The 17,280-nt window shown below is 37.3% G+C and overlaps 1 protein-coding gene across 4 annotated transcripts in view; it reads right to left on the bottom strand.

Moving 5' to 3' along the window:
* arnt2 (aryl-hydrocarbon receptor nuclear translocator 2) overlaps window positions 1-17,280 on the bottom strand; it is a 92,402-nt gene that overhangs the window by 22,604 nt on the left and 52,518 nt on the right. For all 4 annotated transcript variants that reach the window (XM_067444967.1, XM_067444958.1, XM_067444982.1 and 1 more), the window contains 3 exons: window positions 13,820-13,954; window positions 13,456-13,530; window positions 8,486-8,637 (listed from right to left, as the gene is read on the bottom strand). In XM_067444967.1, the coding sequence (XP_067301068.1) occupies window positions 8,486-8,637; window positions 13,456-13,530; window positions 13,820-13,954 (362 nt within the window). The remainder of the gene's footprint in view (window positions 1-8,485; window positions 8,638-13,455; window positions 13,531-13,819; window positions 13,955-17,280) is intronic.

Here is a 17,280-nt window from a genome sequence, read left to right as displayed (position 1 = left end):
TTTTTGTGTGTTGATGATTATAACTGACAAATAAGGAAAATCCCAAATTCAGTATCTCAGAAAATTAGAAAATGACCAATACAAAGAAAGTTTTTTAGAAATCTTGGCCAAATGAAAAGTATGAACATGAAAAGCACTCAATACTTAGTTGGGGCTCATTTTGCCTGAATTACTGCAACAATGTGACGTGGTATGGAGTCGATCAGTCTGTAGCACTGCTCGTGTTATGAGAGCCCAGGTTGCAGTGATAGTGGCCTTCAGTTCTTCTGCTTTGTTGGGTCTGGCATATCGCATCTTCAGCTGATGATACACAGAGCAACTTTTTCAGCAATGTCGCAGGGCAAAGTTTCTGAAAGATGTTGCTGTGGGCTTTTTCCCATTGGGAATGGGCAACAAATTTATCTTTGGATATCCAGATAGAATTTTTTTGCCAATTATCAATGGGAAAGTGCCCAAGCAACATCTTTCAGCAACATTGCCCGGCAAAATTGCTCAAACAGTTGCCCTGTGTATCATCAGCTTTCCTCTTCACAATTTCTATGGGGTTAAGGTCAGGCGAGTTTGCTGGCCAATTAAAAACAGGGATACCATGGTCCTTAAACCAGGTACTGGTTGCTTTGGCACTTTGTGCAGCTACCAAGTCCTGTTGGAAAATCAAATCTGCATCTCCATAAAGTTGGTCAGCAGCAGGAAGCATGAAGGGCTCTAAAACTTCCTTGTATAGAGCTGCATTGATCTTGGACCTCAGAAAACACAATTGACCAACACCAGCAAATAACATGGCACCCCAAACCATTACTGACTGTAGAAACTTTACACTGGACCTCAAGCAATGTGGATTGTGTGTCTCCCCTCTCTTCCTCCAGACTCTGGGACCTTGATTTCCAAAGGAAATGCAAAATTGACTTTCATCAGACAACATAACTTTGGACCACTCAGCAGTCCTTTTTGTCTTTAGACCAGGTGACCGGTTTCTGATGCTGTCTGTTGGTCAAGAGTGGCTTGACACAAGGAATGCAGCAGCTAAAACCCATGTCTTTCATGCGTCTGTGTGTACTGGTTCTTAAAGCAATGACTCCAGCAGCAGTCCATTCATTTTTAAATGGGTTTTGTTTCACAATCCTCTCCCGGGTGTGGTTACACTTTTTTCTACCACATCTTTTCATTTCCTTCGCCTCTCTATGAATGTGCTTGGACACAGAGCTCTGTGAACAGCCAGCCTCTTTTGCAATGACCTTTTGTGTCTTGCCCTCCTTGTGGAAGGTCAATGGTTGTCTTTTGGACAACTGTCAAGTCCCTATGATTGTGTAGCCTTACAGAGATAGACTGAGAGACCATTTAAAGGCCTATGCAGGTGTTTTGAGTTAATTAGCTGATTATAGTATGGCACCAGGTGTCTTCAATATTGAACCTTTTCACAATATTCACATTTTCTGAGATACTAAATTTGGGATTATCCTTAGTTGTCTGTTATACTCATTAAAATTAAAAGAAATAAACGTTTGAAATAATCAGTCTGTGTGTAATGAATGAATATAATATACAACTTTTTCTTTTTGAATGGAATTATTGAAGTAAATCAACGTTTTGATGATATTCTAATTATATGACCAGCACATACATGTATGTATGTATGTATGTATGTATGTATGCATGTATGCATGTGCATTTAAGCATTCTTTGATAAATAGAAAGTCCAAAAGCAAACATTTATTTGAAGAATAAAATATATATATATATATATATATATATATATATATATATATATATATATATATATATATATATATATATATATATATATATATATATATATATATATATATTTTATTCTTATATATATATATATATATATATATATATATATATATATATATATATATATATATATATATATATATATACACACACACATATATATATTTTATTCTTCAAATAAATGTTTGCATTTGGACTTTCTATTTATCAAAGAATGCTTAAATGCATCACGGTTTCCACAAAAAATATTCAGCAGCACAACTTCTGATAAAAAAATCTAATTTAGAATTTTTCTTAAGCAGCAAATTAGCATGTTAGAATGATTTCTGAAGGATCATGACACTGAAGACTGGAGTAATATTTCAAAATATTATAGAACAGTATGTTATTAGAGTAAGTTCAGCCTTGGAGAGCAGAAGATACTTTTTAATTAGGCTTGTCATTCAATGATAATCTTGCCTTTGGCAGACATTCAATTGCAATTGAATAATATCAATTGCAATTGCATAGAGACTGTCATCATTTAAGGCAAATGTCATTGGTTCTTCTTTCATATGTTCAAACATATAGAATGAGGACTGAGATTTGAGAGCTGCCGCACAGGGGATTTTCCATAAATAACCTAAATTAGATGTCTGAAGACTAAAATATAGAGCACAAATTATATGAACTACTTTTATGGTGTTTTTGGAGCTTGACAGACATGGTCATTATGAAGGTTCATTGTGCAGAGAAGACAGAACAATAGCAGCATGCAGGTTTGGAATATCATGAGGGGAAGAAAATAATGCCTGAATTGTCATTTTCTTAAACAATTCCTTTAAACACTCTATGTGTCGGTCTGTAACACCAAGCATTTGGCTCTATACTTACTGTTTATGTCTTATCTGTTTACCTACCACACTGTCTGTCTGAGGGGCAAGTGTTTATCGGTCTCTTTCCACCTTATTTCTCTCTCCTCGCCCTCTCTCACCCACGGCATTACTGTCTATCTGCAGGCAGTTTGCCAGTCTGGAGCTCAGAAGCTGCCGTCTCACCTTGGCACCGCTGCGCATGAATATTCATCTCACTGGTACCTGCTGCTCTTATTATTCGCCCATAATCTCAAAGTCAATACGGAGAAAATGACACCTAATGTGAGAAAACTTTGTTTATTTCAGCCCCCTTTTTTAATATCTTTCATGCTGGGATTTCTTGGCCTGCGTACTGCAAAAACACTCTCTCATTTTTATTAGTCTTGTTTTCCAGTAAAAATATCTAAATGTCCACAAAGCAAGATGAATTTACATTTACTAGATATTAAGGCTTGTTTTCAGAGAATGTATCTATTAAGCTTGTTTTTCTTACCCTATTGTTGAATTTTTCTTCTTGCTGCTGAGTGTTTATAAATGTCAATCTGGTATCAGCCAATCACAGTGGAAGCACTGTCTCCTGTCATTTTTCAATCTCAATTTTGGTGTTATTCGCTTCACAATCACATCATGCTATAAAATCTCAATGAGATCACAAAACCTTGAAAGAGGCCTTCATCTGCTGGTATTCCTTTCAAAAAAAAAAAAAAAAAAAAAATGAACACAATTTAATGTCATATTTCGCAATATTTGGCTTTTTTTTGTTTTATTTTTATAAACCTGATCATTTTCCCATCCAATTTAATTTTTAAGGAGGCTCTGCCTTTCTCACCCCCAGGGTGACTCATTCTAGCATTCTTCCACGTGTCATGGACTGGGGATTCTGGGATAGCTGATGCCATGTTTGATGAATGTCTCCCATATATTCACACTGTCCCAAAAGTACCACACACACACACACACACACACACACACACACACACACACACACACACACACACACACACACACACACACACACACACACACACACACACACACACACACGCACACACACACACACACACACACACACACACACACACACACACACACACAGAAGTTTACAGGCAAACAAACTAAGCAGAGACAACTTATGTGGATTGCAGTACACCTCAAAATCTCAACATTTTGATTGATAACAAAAATAAATGAAATAAAACACTGTTTTTAACAAAATAATGTTTGGCTTTTTGTTTGACTTGATTGAAACAATTTACATCTTACCACATTTTACACAACTACCGTCATGTATTTTAATATATTATATAGAATTCCTTTACTTCTGTGGTGGTAAAGCTGTATTATCAGCATCATTACTCCAGTCTTCAGTGTCACATAATCCTTTAGAAATCATTCTAATATGCAGAGTTTTACTGATTAATAAATATTTTTGTAGAAACCATGACAAAAAACAAATTCAGGATTCTTTAAAATATCAAAAGAACAGCATTAATTTCAAATAGAATACATTATGATTTAACATAATAAATGTCTTTACTGTACCTTTTGATACATTTTATGCAGCCTTGCTGAATGAAATCATCCATTTCTTTAAAAAAAAATCTTAAGGGGGTCGCACACCGGACGCGGAGCTCGGCGGCGCTCGGCGGCGCGCCACGCAGCGTCTCAGGTATCACACACCGGACGCGCACATTTTAAAAGGCTAAGTTTATTATACATTTCCCCAAAATATGTTTAGACTTTATTCAAGCTGTTGAACTCAGAATGTAAAACAAATGTGTCTTGTAGCAAAGGTTGAAATCAGTATACCTTAACGATAATATACTTTTAATATAAAGCCTTGAAATGGCGCTCTGTGGCGCGGCAGGATTTAGAACAACTTCCTGAGTCGCCGCGGACAGGCGCCGAATGCCGCCACCGGTGTGCGTACACTCATTGAAAACAATGTGTTCGAATTTTAAAGACATGGCGCGCCGCCGAGCGCCGCCGAGCTCCGCGTCCGGTGTGCGACCCCCTTTACTCTCCTCAAAGGCATTGTAAACTGCAGAAAATGCTGACATAAATCCTCATGCATAAAAAAGAGGTATCAAAATCCTTTAGCTACAGCAGTTAATTTCAGCATACTGCTCTCCCAAACATAACTTTTCATAATACATGCAACCTAAAGTTGTTGAAAAACAGGTTCTCTCGTGGGTGACATTTGTCTTCTCTGTGTTTAGCAGCACGGAAATAGAGAACGGGATATGAACACTACCTCCACACACAAAACAAACTAATGAGAGCTCAACCATTATGATGTGCAAAGACTCTCTTGTTTTTTATTGTGTGAAGAGAATTACTGGCAAGGAAAATTATGAAATGATGAGAAAGTTTATTGACCATGAAGAGGGGAATGTCCATTTTGTAACAGACTCGATTTCATTAGCATTCATTAGCAGTGTTGCGGAAGCTACTATGAAACCGCTGTTTGCCTAGCTATAAGCTACCCAAAATTCAAAGTAGACAATTCCAGCTACCATTTCAGTTACACCAATGCTGAAAAAACAGATAAAACTAGCTAAAAACACCCAGAAATGTATCAGTATTCATGCTACATCATGACTCTATATGCCACATTGCTACTACCACCGTACTGACGAATGAAGTTAAGTTCAATGGTATTTTCTCACAGAGACAGAGTTCCCTCAATCTAATTCTGGATCCAAAACCTAGTGAGCTACCTTAAGGCAGCATTTAAATGCTACTGACGCAAAGGCATCAAACATCAGTAGCAAAATAACACTGTCTTCATTATGAAGCGAGAAATACTGATTATAAATATCACTCATGAAATATAGTAAAGTATAAAAAGGAGATTATTTTCATTAGAAAAATAACAGCTTTATTCACTATTTAAAGGCCCACTGAAGTGCCTTGAAACGCGCCGTATTATTTAATGTGTTGACGTAATTTCCCCTGAAACGGCTCCAGCTGTTAGCAGCTCCTCCCCTTTTTTGAAACAGCCAATAGCGTTTCGATAATATACCGCGCAACAGCGGACGTTCCAGTTTTGTAAAGCCAGTTAAACACTGTTTACCATCATAATCTACTCCATATCGCTTTGGAATGCAGCATTCTGTGCAGAATTCAAATGGGTCGATATGTTTGTTGTCTGCACGGACTCGCGCATATGATCCGCGCTGCGCTCTCGTGTCTGTAGTCTAAATTTAGACCAGAGCCGTTGGGGTGTGTGCACTGCTGCAGTGTGTGAAACTAACTTGAAAACTGACTTTATTCGCCTCAAATGAAAGCATATTTACACTGAATCGTTTCCTATCACATATATAGTGCGCCATGTTCTTTTCACCATGTAGAAATTAGTAGATGTGTGTTAACAACTGAGCGATTTCAGCTGCCGCTTCAGCAGTGTAGGGGGCGGGCTTTAGATTCTAGAGAGCATTTTGATTGGACAGAAGATTTGACGAGAAAGTGAAGTCTGCGATGATGTCACCAAAATCTGAGATTCGTTTTAACGGAAATGAGAGACTGTAAGTTTTGAATGCTTATATCTCCTAAATGCAAATTTTGTCATAGTTGTGGAACATACCAGCTTATTCATAACTTTAAGGCGAACACAGTCATACTAAAAGCTAAAAAACTTACATTTTGATTTCAGTGGACCTTTAAGCTATCAGAGTATTGTATTGTTAGGTTAGCAAAATGGGATACAAAGGAGCTACTACTTTGCATTAAATCTGTCCCTATTTCTGCTAAATTTGTGGTTATAGCTATAAGGAATTATGTCCATAATGATTATTATATAATATGTTGATTTGCCCTAAAAAAAGCTACTATGCTTTCAAACCAATTGCCGATCATTGTTTTGTGTGGATATTATATATTCATACTCAATCACTTTTTCAATTGGAGGAAAAAGGCTGCTTCTCGACCAATTTGAAAGTTCAGTGGGACTGCCCGAGAGGACAAAATAATGCAACAATTAGATAATGAAAGTCAAAAGTGATGTGGAAAGCAGTTTCAGAAGGCAGTTGACAACAGGTCAGGTTATGTTTTGTAACAGTGCATTGACAGGTTAAATGTTTCTATTTTTAAAGAATATTTGCTGACTATGCTCCCATCCCTGGACCATGTCCTTATATAAGCCCACCCTAAAAGACAAAAACAAAACAAAAAAGATCCAAAGTAGTACCTTAGGGCAAACTATACAACCTGCTTTAAATGCACATCTACAAGTTCACAGGACCAGTGTGGGCATAAATCAAGCCCATTCTGCCAACACCAGCTGAACAGGCAAATATTTCAAAAGGTGTTAAACAGAAGGAGAATAAATGGTATTGATTTCAGACCTGATGCCATAGAGGACCAAACGTCTCGAGGCAGGTCACATGGATGTGCCTGACTGGTGCTAATTACAGAAATTCATCAGAAGAAGAGTGCCTGTTTGGAATTAGTGATGCACCTAAAAAATATTTTTACCAAAACGCTGAAACCAGAATTGATGTTTTCATTTAGCTAAACTGAAACCAAAAATAATCTTTATCTAATAATAAATGAATTAATCAAATGTAATAATTAACACTTAATGTAAAATTGTGTTTACCAGCTTACTCACCTTTATATTTGTATATATAAGGGTGTCAGAGGCAGGCTCCCATGCTACATATCAATTTTTTATCTTTTACACTGAGTACTTATGGTTTACGGTCCCAGAAAAAGATTTTATTGAATGTACCTCAAGCCCGGACAGAGTTGTTCAAAAAGGCTTTCATGTTTGTTGCACCTTCATCTTGGAATGACCCACAGAAAACTCTTAAACTACAGTGTCTTATTTCAAAAGTTTAAAAAGTTATGTTAAATCAATAGAACATGAGTCCATCCACATGCGCAAATGTTTTATTAATTGCACTTGTATTTAATTGAAATGCGCTTGAGTTGTCCGTGTCTTTTTTTGTGTTTGTTTTGTGATCTAATTTTTTCTCTAATTTAGAATTTGTTGATTTAATTTGTTCCGCTATCTTGGCCAGGTCTCTCTTGAAAAAGAGATTCTATATCTCAACGAGACTAACCTGGTTAAATAAAGGTTAAATAAATTAATAATAATAAAGAACTTTGCACATAAGGCAGTTTTTAAATCTTTTTTTAAATTATATAATTAAGTTTCAACTGAAACTTATTGAAATATGAATGGTTGCTGTAATAAAACCTTTAAGACAGATTTATTTAAAATTAAATTAAATAATGAATAGTTAAATTAAATAATGTAATGAAAATGTAATATAGTGCATATATTTAGTAAAATGCTTCCCTCTAGAGATTTTTTCTTCTATCTGACTATCGAGCTATGGACGATAAATGCTTTCCTGAGGTAAATGTAACATTATATTGCTTACAAACTCTTTTATTCAAGTCTTTCTGCAGCTGAAACGCTGATCTAGCAATTATATGAGACATGATACATTTCAGTAAGATTACCGGACGGTAGGCACACTATAAATAAAGTTCTGTGAAGTTTTGCTCATGCATCAACTGAAAACAGCACTGGTTCATGAAAATACAGCAAGAAATCAATATTGTCAACCCAACCCTAGCTTCCACACAGTGGGCGTTTACTTGCTCTGGTTTATCCACATTGTGTGTACATAATACAGTCAACACGTGCCATTGGAGAAACGCCATTTGGTCCATTATTGGTCCATTTAGGGCCTCAAAACTGTTTCGGACAAAACCGAGCATTATTTTTGGAAAAATATTTGCATGTTTTTGTGCATCATTATTTTGAATAATATGAGCAGTCAGGATATTAGGTGTTCCCGACAAAGTATGACTCTATTGCAGCAGCCTTTAAAGAGATGACACAAGAAGTTTGGACATACTTGACATTGGTGTTGGTGCAGATGATGTACTCAATCTCGTCTGAATAAGGGTTCTGGAAGGTGAAACTGCTGGTTCTGATGAGCATCCACTCTCGGTTCTTCATCCGGAACCGGTACATGACAGAGAGAACCTGCCCTTTCAGCTTCACCACCTAAACACAACAGAAGAACACGGGAGGACAGGGAAAATCAATTCACATCACATGCACTTACATCTCAGAAATGTAAATGTGTTAGACTGTCCTGAAACAAACTGAGGGCCATTTGCACTTAAAGGGGAATTAGTTACAACATATGCACAATTAATAATATCAAGCCTCTGCCAACATTTTTACTTTTGTTCAAGAAACCGCTTCAAAAGATGTCTTAACTTTCAATTTCATGCTGACTTTAACTTAAAATGAAACAACTGTTTTAATACAGAAAACAATCAACCCCCACAACTACAGACATCATCAACGACTAACGTTTACCTCAGTGGAAAATGAACCATCATTGGTTTATCTAGGATGCATAAGGGAGGTTTCCCTTTCAGAACTCATGTGGCAACACATGAGGAATGCAAGAGAAACCTTACGAATGCAAAAAAAAATAAAATAAAAAAAATATGGAGAAACAATGTGGGACTCTGGACTGCATCCACATGCTCGCCACGCAGTCTCCTCCATTGTCACTTAAAGCAGTGTTTGCTCATCCAAGTACAGAGATTGCTTTAAATAAAAAGCTGTGCTGAGAGAAAAGAACTTTCCACTCAACAGAGCATGAAAGACAACAAGAAAGATCTTCGGAGTTCAAAACCTTATAAAAGTATCTGCCAAAAATGTCTTTTTTAAACAAACAGCACAGCCGGCAGCACTTCAAGTGAGTAAAAAAAAAATACAGTGAGTTTTTTAGATGTATATCCTGCTTTGAGAGAGGATAGAGGATATGGGATATTATGCTTGGCGACAAGAGGCCACTTTCCCTTTAGGCTTGAGAAATCTCAAATGGGAGGGAAAGACAAACAAACAGAACCCAGAGCTCATAGTGCCCATGCTCAAACTCATGTGACTCACATTCAAGAATCCTCTCCACAGAAGCACCTTGCGCGCTGCTTTGACATTTATGCAAAAAGAGCTGCAAAAAGTACTGACATGTGTACATAGTAAACTGTAAGTGCATGAGTGACATTACTGAAGTCACATGACTGCAGATATACTGTGCCTCCCTAACAGGGTTTTATCCATCTGCAGTTGATTGGATAGTGAAAATTTACCAGAATGAAGATGGGCGGTTAAAGGTGGGACACTGTAAAATAAGAGGAATTTGCGGTTTGAAAAATATTAGATATGGACTATAAATGCCATTTGTGCCTTACACATTACATTGCTGAAAATTATCCAAAATCCTTTTTAATGTTGTAGACGAAATATATCAAAATATCCATAAAAACAAAATTGTATAAAATGCAAGTTTGACAAAATTGCAAAAAATAAAGTGTTATTTTAATTTAGCAATATTTCATTAATTTGAAACACTTCAAATCAAGTACAAATCATGCAGTTTTGCTGATAATATGAACATATGTTTAGGCTATTTTTAATGCTTAACAGATAGGCCTAAGTATTTATTGCAGTGTAAATACAATTTTCTGACTCAGCGCATCACTGACACAATATTTTAAAAAGTAAATGTGCAAATAAATTTTTCTTCAAGTTGTATCCTTCAAATACAGTGGTATTTTTCATAATTTTGTGAAGATGTCTTTATACCCATGCAGCTATTATCATTGGACCTATTCAAACCGGACAATGGACTGTTCCACCACCGAATCCTGCAGTGTCTGTAATATCAACAGTGTCGAAATTCATATCACTTTAGTTTAAAATCTGAGTAATGACTTTGTCATTTCAGTGCATATTGCCATTAATAAAACTGGAACATCAATGTAGCCTTTACCAAAATAAAAACTTACTTCATTACTTTTCTCACTCTAGTAAAAGAGTTTGTACACATGGGTCAGAGTTTGCGTGCAGAAAAGAAATGTATGCACGGCGGACATGAAATTGAGGGACACACATTCTCGTGTTAATTTCACTGTTAGAACATCCGACCGTGAGCGTGAAAGCTGGCGTACACAACGTTTTTGTGAGTACACAAGGTTGATACATGAGGCCCCAGAAATGCATAGGGTCAATTTAAAGTTTAAAGGGGTACTTCAGCGCTGGGAAGATGAATCTGTATTTAAACTGGGTCATCAATGCAGTAGAAATGTGAAATTATTTTTGAATTTGGTGTCTTCTAGACTGAGAAAAGACAGAAAATGTATTTTTGTCCCATGGGGATGAAAGACTACAATTCCCAGAATGCTTCGCTGCCCTGTGAGGCCATTCCCAACACCACCAACTTCATTACTGTGACTGAGTTGGAGAAGACACTACAATTAAAAACTGAACGTGTCTGTTCAATATAATGAGTGAGTCACCGCGCGAGTGTCACAGCACTGAGCACTAACTGCACGAGTGATGAGAGCTGAGGTAATCGCGACTACATTCGCGGCATACATTCACAACACGAGTTCAGTCTGGAGCGTTTCAGTTCATGCCTTTGCAAGCTGAACTTTCATAGAAATGAATTTGAGAAGTTAAAAGACTTACATTTCTCACCATAGCTTCGTTTAAATGATCCTGTCTGCAAGCTGAGCTCTCCCTGCCAGCTGAGTGTAATCTCCCATCCCCCATGCGCAGATTCAAAACATGCGGAAATAGCTCCCTCTGCTGGCTGTAGTCTTTAGCCTCTGGGCAAACATTCCTCCTATGATGCAAAAATTGTCATTTTGCATCATAGGAGGAATTTTTCCAGAAATAAAATGCATAAATCTCTCGTCTCAGGGAGATATGAGGGGGGAAAGCACAATAATTTGAATATTCTCCAGGGTTTCTACTGATACAAAGCCATATGCTAATCGCTGAAGTAACCCTTTAAGTTGACTTCAGGAGAGCCAGGGAATTCCACATTGTGATATCAGGGCAGGATCTTAGATTTATATCTCTCTATGGATATCATTCTTCATTCTTTCATGCCAAATGGCCTCTTCATCTTCACACGGTAAAAAATCTGTCAAGTAAGAATCCAGTAGTCAAATGATTTCGAGCAACCCCGTGAATGTATATTGTTCTAGCCTCTGACATCTGTTGGGACTCAATATCGAAACTACAGGCCAAGAATAACACATGATCTCTGCCTTTCACTGTCTTGCTACGCATAAATTGTCTGCTTTTGTTCCACTTGGCTTCAAAAGTACAAGATAAGACGCAGATAAGACTCTGAAACAGGTGTGAGTGTTTGCTTGTGCACAACACCGTGCGTGTGTGGTCTCGAGTTTCGAAAGAAGTCTAGCTATCTGAAGGCTTTTCTGGATGTCAGCCAGAGGGGTCTTTATCAGCCGTCGACAGACCTACGCAAAGAAACAAGCGAACGTACTTTGACAAATCTCTTTGTGGCGTACCTGACCACTCAACCTTGGCCTTCCGGAAAAGCAAGGCGGAGGATTTGAGGGCCTGTTAAGAAGCAAAGCACGTAATATAGAGGGCACAATCATCTAGGGAGTAAAGACACTGTGCCCACCCTTCAAGTGCCCACAATATCATCCCCTGGGGTGGAATACCAACACACACACACACACACACGGCTGGCATAAATGCGTGTGGATATGAGGATATGAAGAGAATACTGATGATAGCTGAAAGGAAGCTGAAGACAAAGAAAAAAGGGGTTGAAAAAGACTGAAAGCTGGGGGAATGAAGAGCAGGATAAAAGAAAGACAGTGTTATTTGTAAAAGACAGAAGATAAAGAGGTAGGATGAGGAAAGGAGCAGGGAAAAAAATGCAACCCGACAGGAAGAGTACGAGGCGAAGCCAAAAACACCTGTGTAGAGCACCAGCTTGAGGTTTAATTGACAAAGGAATACAAAAAAAAAAAGACAAACAGCAACAGAAAACACGGTAAAAAACGATGAAGCGACCACCCTTTGTCATACTCGACGGTCTCTGAGGACCTCTCAACGGTGGCCAATCAACACCTATTAACTGACTCCACAGAGAGCCATAGCTACTGGTACTGAATGACTAACCAAACAGCACTTGAGTGTACTTTCTATTGTTGACTGGAGAGGAGAAGCTAAGGATTCTAGTGCGGGTTTTAAAAAATTTGTTACCATAGTCCCCCTAGAGCTCAGAGGTTGCTGTTTGATAACTTTGGAGACAATGAGGTTCTCCGTTATGCTGCATTCTCTTAGATGTTTCTGTTAAAACTATGAACATTCTTAAAAACTGCAATTCTTGACATGAAACAAATCACATTAAAAAAAACTCAAAATGCTTTTTTTGCGTTGCTCACAGATTACCATTATAATTGTATTTAAAATATTTATTTTAACTAACTAATATACAGTTTAAAAAAAAAAAGTATTGTCAAGTGTTACTATAATTTCATAAGATACATTCTAAGAATGAATGTTCCCAAATGTAATTAAGTTATTAAAGGTGCTCTGTCATTTTTGAATGTACTAAAGCAAAACAATACCATAATATGTTTGCAGATATTTAGGAAACATGCTAAGTTCACATACTCGTTCCTCTGAAAAACAATGCAACATACAGTTAGTTAAGAGGTTAAGAAATTCCTTAAGGTAAATTGAAAAGTTTACTAGAATATGTCCCAAGTACAATTCTTGACACGTTCTCAATAATTCTTAAAAAGAAAATAACAAGACTTTTATTCTTAGGAATGTTTTGCGAATTCAACCCCAGGAGACTCCATTAGCTCCCCATACATTTCATCCGTGTCTAAGAGAAGCAGCGTGAGATCTCATATGTGATGTTTCTTTCCTTCAGGTTTACAGTGCTGATGATAGTCATGATGCTGATTGCCAAACCTCTGTGTGCGACAAGATCACCATTGTCTATTGGGTGTGGTCTGTTTGCCGTACCTGCTGAAAGCTCTCTCGCAGGTGACTCTGGTCCTCTGGGTGGCAGAACTCCAGAATGTCTTTGCCAAGAAGATCCTGTGTAAACCCATTAAAATGAGCAGTCACATGAATGATTGATTTATATGAGCTCTTAGTACTTGTTAAACAAAAGGAACAGACAGCATCAGGGTTATAATAAATAATAACTGAAACATTCTTACTATTTCAAGCAGCTATAAGCCTTCATTATTCTCTACTATTTAGAAAATGTCATGAATCTGTGATTAAGGTCATATGCATCAAAAAAAGGACATACTGTCAAAACACAGCTTTAATAATTTGTAACTGTGCATTAATATAATGCTGTATGTTCAATAAAAATGACCTGGGGCTGGTAGCCAATCACGTTGATGCAACGAGGGTCCACGAAAGTGATAATGCCATCCGAATTGTGGCGGGAAAGGAATTCCGTTGGCACAGAGAGTCCGTTCATATCCATGGAAACTGGAGAGCTGGTCACCTGAGGGAAAAGATGAAGGGACCTTTACACAACAGATGGTCAGGATGATCAAACATACAGATGCATATTTTGTAACACTGCACTATTGTGGGAGTAAGTAATGATTGAGAGACATTGTTTTTGTACGAGTATATAGCTGCAGTAACATATTTATTACATATTTTTTTACATATTTGTTAAACCTGTCATTATGTCCTGACAGTATAATATGAGACAGATAATCTGAGAAAAAAATCTAGCTCATGTAATATAGTGACATTACATGTATTGCAAAATATGTAATGTTTTGAGGACCAAGTTTGTAGTTAAAGTATGGGCAGGCCATAGTCAATGTAAATCATATTGTTGATGTTTCATCCCTCCCAGTGAATGTGTCATAACCATGGGTTTATCCGCCATCATCAGTGGCACTGCTTGCTTACTAGCCTTCGTGTTCACGATCGGCTCTGTTGTGATGAGGAGGAGCTGTGGAGGGAGGGCTGTAGCGCAGCAGAGAGTAAGGGGAGTGACCTGTGAGTTGTTCTTGTTCAAATTTTCAGGCTAAGTCAACGTTTTATAAAAACTCCCTATTGCAGCTTTAATATTTTTTGGGACAATCCTGCATAGTGCTAGCCTGACAAGCCAGACCCACATCAAGATCCACATTCACTCACCATTGACAGCTCAATCCGAGGGGCGGGATAAACGGTTGTCTTTCAAACTCCCTCTGCACGCGATAGGATAGCGCTACCACCAACCAGAGCAACGAAGGTGAAACAGAGCTTGTTGATAGATTAAACATTCACCGTATCTGGTCAGCAAAACTCAGAACACATTGTCCCATCTTAAGAATGACTTCAGTGCCGTTCTTTGTTCTTTTCTCAGAGAAAAGCTTAACTACAAGTCTTCCAGAGTCGCGGTCAAAGCGGATTTGAAAGACCGCCGTTCGCCAGTTTCTGTGTTTACTATAAGCACGCAAATGCAACTCGGCCGTCGTCATTATGGCCCCACCCACCGACTCTATACACGATGTGATTGGCCTGGCAAGAGTTAGGCGAATACAGCTCAGAAGGGTATCGAGAGTTGCTAGACGACACTCGCGGGCAGATTAAATTTGCTGCCACTAGGGTGCGTCTAGATTTCTAGGCTAGCATAGTGCAGCTTTAAGGACTCACAAGTTGCTGATATACACACACATATATATATATATATATATATATATATATATATATATATATATATATATATATATATATATATATTAGGGATGTCAATTTTCACAAATTCCCATGATCGATCGTCGTTTAAATTAACGATCAATTAATCGATTAATCGTTAACCTTAATACTGAAATATGCGTCTACAGCAGTGGCTTATAGCCGACAGCATGACACAGGATGTCCAATGCTGCTCAAAACGCCATGTTCTTCACCAAATGAATGAGAAGGATTTTTTTTATCTAAACAAAGGGCTATGGGATTGTAAAATTAGTCGTTGTTATTTATAACTTAATTAAATTACTTATTTAATAACCGAATATAACATGTAATACAACACGAACGCCGCCTCAGATCTGTTATTCAGAATTTGTGGACGCTCTTCCAAGAGCAACGTGGTGAAACGTCACCTAAATCCAATTAATTCAAAACGATTTATTAAAATATTGTTTTCATTAATGTTATGTAATGTGACAGTCCCAATCATAGTTATTATTAGTCGTGCGTTGCTGTTTGAACAGCGCGAGCTGAAGCTGATGCGCTGAATGGTAAGTTACACTGAAACTTTGCTAGCACGTTATTTAACTCAACAAAAAGCTTCCTATATGAGATTAATCAGATTTATATAAAGTTAATAAAATATTACAAATGATATATCTTCACAAAATGATGCGAATGGACAAGTGAACTTGAATTGAGTTGCTGATAGTCATATTCAGAATGGGAGACGCGCTCTAGGAACAACGCTCTGAACGCACCTAAACCCAGTGACTTTACAACCATTTATTAAAACAGTGTTCTCATTTCTGTTATATAATATGACTGTCCCAATCATCGTTATTATGCATTGCTCTGTATGCTCTAAAGCTGAAGCACTGAATGAAAACCAGTAGCCATCACTGACTGAAGCAATTTGTTAGTGCGTTTTATTTCGCTGAAAGAAACGCATCCTATATGATTGATCACATAATATAACGTCACAAAATAAATGTAATATTACAAATTACTTCAGCACAATCTGATGCGAATGCAGAAGTGAACTTGAACAAAGTACATGCGCGAGTCAGAATGCGTGACTCATGTTGTGCATGCGCTCTTCCTGGATCAACGCAATGAAACACACGGCAAATAAACCCAAATAATTAACAATCACAATGTTTTATTACAATAGTGTTCTCATTGATGTTGTGTTATATGACAGTCCCAATCATAGTCATTATTAGCTGTGCATTGCTGTTGGAGCTGCACGCTGAAGCTGATCACCGCCACGCTTTTACTACCGCTCACCTCAAACGTTAATTATTAACCAAATGCATCCTTATGAGATAAATCAGCTAAAGATAGGCCTGCACAAAATAAACACATTACAACAACTTACATTTGCCCAAAACAAAAGGCTGCGAATGCACATGCAAGCTTGCAGTCATGATGAAGGTGTAACTCCAGCTGTAAAATGGTTCCAAATAGAACTCGGGCGCGCTCGCATCATTTTTCCTCCCGTTTCCTCACGCACGCGCATGACCCTGCTTAATCGATGATCGATAAGTCTTATCGATCAAATGGCTTATCGACAATTAATCGATCATCGATTAATCGTTGACATCCCTAATATATATATATATATATATATATTAGGGCTGTCAATCGATTAAAATATGTGATCACGATTAATCGCATGATTGTCATGAGTTAACTCGCGATTAATCGCAATTTAATCGCACATTTTTAGCAATTGTAAATGTATCTTAAATTAAGTTTAAATTAAGTTTGTAATACTCTAATCAACATGGGTTTGGACAAATATGCATGCTTTATACAAATGTACATTTATTATTAGTGAAACCATACTTATTCAATAATAATCAAGACAGCATAAAGAGTTATTAACGCGTTAACTTTCACAGCCCTAATATATATATATATATAAATGCTTTTCCCGCAGTGACATTGAGTATAACAAATGAGTTTGTTATTCAAGTGCTGACAAGGTACTTTTTGTTATAATGACAGATGAATTAAGTTTCCAGAATTATCACGTGCCAAGAAATATAAGTAGGTAAACAACAGAATCAACATGTCCTAATATTTCTTCTGTGCAAAGTGTTACTTCAATTTTGAAAATCCCAGACT

This window comes from Pseudorasbora parva, chromosome 1, assembly GCF_024679245.1.
Source record: "Pseudorasbora parva isolate DD20220531a chromosome 1, ASM2467924v1, whole genome shotgun sequence".
NCBI lineage: Eukaryota > Metazoa > Chordata > Actinopteri > Cypriniformes > Gobionidae > Pseudorasbora > Pseudorasbora parva.
The sequence above is the reverse complement of the archived record's forward strand: the minus strand, read 5'-3'. Positions and strand labels throughout refer to the sequence as shown.